This window comes from Otolemur garnettii, unplaced genomic scaffold (assembly GCF_000181295.1).
Source record: "Otolemur garnettii isolate 467f Iridium unplaced genomic scaffold, OtoGar3 scaffold00050, whole genome shotgun sequence".
Classification (NCBI taxonomy): Eukaryota; Metazoa; Chordata; class Mammalia; order Primates; family Galagidae; genus Otolemur; species Otolemur garnettii.
Window position 1 is genome coordinate 7,542,070 of NW_003852445.1, and position 3,550 is coordinate 7,545,619.

Consider the following 3,550-nt stretch of genomic DNA (forward strand, 5'->3'; position numbering starts at 1 on the left):
CAGCAACCTCCAACTCCTGGGCTCAAGCGAGTCTCCTGCCTCAGCCTCCCAAGTAGCTGGGACCACAGGCACCTGCCACAATGCCCGGCTATTTTTGGGTTGCAGCCGTCATTGTTGTTTTGGCAGGCCCAGGCTGGATTTGAACCTGCCACCTTAGGTATATGTGGCTGGCGCCTTAGCCACTTGAGCCACAGGCGCGGAGCCAGAAGCAGCATTCTTGTCCTCTCAGCTGAACCGAGCAACCTCAGTAATCTTCAAATGATGGGACATTAAAGCTTTGACATCAAAACTTCCCTTCTTATGGGAGAATGGTAGGGCTGTGTCTTCTGATTTAGCAGAGTAAAGAGAAGCACAAAGGGTGGGAAGGCAGTGCTGGGGCTCACTACCTCAAGGGGTGCAGGGTGGAGGATGTGAAGCCAGCCAGCAGGGAACTGAGTTAGTCTGCATGCCCTTCCACTCCCAGGGCATTTTCCCACCCATTCCTTCATATGCAGCACTTCTATCACCAGGAGCTAGGAGCCTCTGGGGAAGCCTGGGCTCTGAGCTGGCTCACATATCCCCAGGGAGTACAGATCACCTAATTTAGAGGGACCACAGAATTGGATCCCTGCCCTACAATGACAGGGCCAACAGTGGCTCCCAAGCCTCATGAAGCACTCACCGCAGCCTTGACGGTTGCAAACTCCACCACAGCAGTACCTGCCTTCTTACTGGAAAGCACCAGGTTGAGAACCTCACCATACTGTGGGAATAAGGAGTCCAATAAGCATGGCTTGGCCTGTAAGATGGCCCAGCTTATGCCAGAGACAAGCCTTGGGTGCCCTGGGAGATAACTTCTTATTGATAGGGTCCCAGAGAAGTGACATTGGAGATGGAAAAGAATGAAGGTTTTTCTAGGAATGCAGGACAGCAAAGGACAGATAAGGAAAGGACTGGTATAATCACACAGCTGCCTTGGCTGGTTGAAGATAGTGAAGAGGATGGGGTTTTTGTGCCACACACCCACTTCCTCTCTCTCCATACCCAACCAGCCAAGCCCTTTGCTTCTAAGGATGGTAAGGGATAGACCTAGGCAGCAAAGGACAGACCAGGTCAGAGAAGGCACATGCAGGTAGAACAAAATGCAGGTAGAAGAGATGTTAAGGGAAGTTCAGGCATAGAGAGTCCTGAGGTGTGGGCTAAGATACGGACTGAGGTGACAGGAAAGAAAGGAAGTCAGCCAGCCAGACCTTTTGCAAAAGCCGCAGGAGGACATCTTCGGAGTAGCCACCTTTTGGATCATCCTCTTTCTTGCACTTCCATTTTAGCTGAAAAGATATTTATTGCTGACTCTTGGCCAAATGGTACCTAACTCCACGACTGGGCGTTAGACTGAGCAGACACGCCTGAGTCTCCAAGGCACCTACAATCTACAGAACACCCCCAAAACATGGTTTCCCCTTGACAACTGATAGGCAGGGCAGCCTGCTTGCCCCAGGAATGCTTTCAGCCCTGAGAAGGCTTCTGGGCAATGCTGCCCTGTAATCATCAGGGCTAAGAGCAGCCTTTCATGGCAAGCTCTGGGAATCAGTCTGGTCTCCAGGCAGCTGGATGATGGCAAGAATGTGGCAGTGGTCCCCCTCTGGCTTCCCTCAGAGATTCCATGTCCCCACCAGAACCCCTCAAGCCACAGGATGTATCTGTTCTAGCTGAGAGGAGGCAGTATGAGTATGAGATAGCCCATAGATCCTGCCCGTGCTTACCTTTAGTTTGGGTGTTCCTTTGTCATCAATATTTTCTGCCTTTCCTAGAAATATTGGGAAAAGAGGGTAGAATATGAGGGAGTCCGAGGTTCTCCCCAAGGAGATGCAGCCCAGAGCCAGAAGGACCTAGAAAATGTCGCTCTTGAACAAGGACAGTTATCTGCCCAGCTCTGGTGAGGACCTGATAGGAAAAGTAGATGCAATATCCCCACCCGCAGAGAAGCTGCCACCCCAGGAGTGCTCTGCCCATCTGTCTGAGCCACCTGTCAGCACTCTCTAAAGGAGGAGGTGCACAAACCATGAAACAAAGTATCCCTGGTGATATGGTCCCAAATAGAGCCATCTCTGCTTGGAACTAAGACAGATGCAGCCAGGAGATCTCAGACTAAAAAACAGATAGGCCCCAGAGAACTGGCAGAAGGAAGGGATAGGTGGCAGGGGTCAGAGTGAGATGCCCCGGATTCTAGCAGGTGGAAGCCTCCACAGCAACTCCACCAAGCAACCAGTATGGCCACCTGGAGCTGCCCTGGAACTCTCACCTCTCAACCTATGATCACGTTCCTGGCGTATTTGCTCCCGAATCAGCCTCTGCTGTTCCTGCAGTTGCCGGGAACCTTCTTCTCGTAGACGTTCAATCTGCAGAGCGGGGGTGGAGGGGTGACAATTCTGTGCAGATCCAATTCCAGGTTGGCTCACCTTGTAAAGCTCCCTGGGAGGTTCCACTGCAACTAGGGCTCAGCAACCTGTGGGTGGGACAAATTACCCAGATCCCACAGGAAGAGGAAACAGCATACTCTCTAACCACGAGAGCCACCCAGGTCTACCCCCGCCTTCTCCTGCAGATGGCCCTCAGGCCAGTGTGTAGAAGCTTACCTCTTGCTCTAGTGTCCTGCTGCTCCGGCTCTCCTCCTCCTCCTCACTCCCCTGGGCCTGGGCCTGCTGTTCCCGAGCCTCTAGGTCTAGGCACAAGGTTACATGATCTAACTGCTAGTCTTTGGGATTTCTATGTGGCCTTTGGCTACTTCGCCAAAGTCTTATACAGGATGAGACCATACAGTAATCCTGTCTTCTTCCTCCATGCCTACATGCCCCTGAGTTAATTTCCATTGAGAAAAATCACAGCACAGAAGTATGGGTTCCAGTGGAGTGGCTAGGGGTCTAGGAGAGTTAAAACAGTTCACACTGACCAAGCTGGTTCTTCCCAATCAGTGCACAGGGTATAGTTGGGTACTTATGCCAGCAGCCCAGAGCCATGTGTCAGGGATGCCAGTGGGTACAGCCGCTGGACTCTGTTGCTGGGGTTTGGCACCACAGCCTGACCTTTGGCCTTGATTCTTTTTCCACCACTGAGTTCAAGTTCTCACTGTCTCCTTTACCTGCCTCCTCAATGCCATGCCAGTTGCTGTGACAAACCTTCCTCTCAGGCTTGGGAGGTTTGTAGATTGTGTACTTTATTTACCTAGAACCTCCTTTTTTTTTTTAATACAAACAATCTCACTTTGTTGCCCTTGGTACAGTGCTGTGGCATCACAGTTCACAGCAACCTCCAGCTCTTGGGCTTAGGCAATTCTCTTGCCTCAGGCTCCTGAGTAGCTGGGACTATAGGCACCTGCCACCCTCAGTATATGGGGCTGGTGCCCTACCCACTGAGCCACAGGCGCCGCCTCTCCTTTTTTTTAATAGAGAAATGGATAAATTCAGATGGCATATGCACACATTAAAATATATGGATATTGGCTCGGCGCCTGTGGTTCAAGCGGCTAAGACGCCACCCACATACACCTAAGGTGGCGGGTTCGAATCCAGCC

General features: G+C 51.7%; 1 protein-coding gene across 1 annotated transcript in view; it reads right to left on the reverse strand.

The window, feature by feature from the left end:
* Nucleotides 1-3,550, reverse strand: part of DNAJC17 (DnaJ heat shock protein family (Hsp40) member C17) — a 47,062-nt gene that overhangs the window by 6,668 nt on the left and 36,844 nt on the right. The window contains exons 5-9 of the mRNA XM_003791725.3: nucleotides 2,616-2,701; nucleotides 2,282-2,378; nucleotides 1,743-1,786; nucleotides 1,230-1,307; nucleotides 662-742 (exon numbers count right to left, since the gene is read on the reverse strand). Of these exons, the coding sequence (XP_003791773.1) occupies nucleotides 662-742; nucleotides 1,230-1,307; nucleotides 1,743-1,786; nucleotides 2,282-2,378; nucleotides 2,616-2,701 (386 nt within the window). The remainder of the gene's footprint in view (nucleotides 1-661; nucleotides 743-1,229; nucleotides 1,308-1,742; nucleotides 1,787-2,281; nucleotides 2,379-2,615; nucleotides 2,702-3,550) is intronic.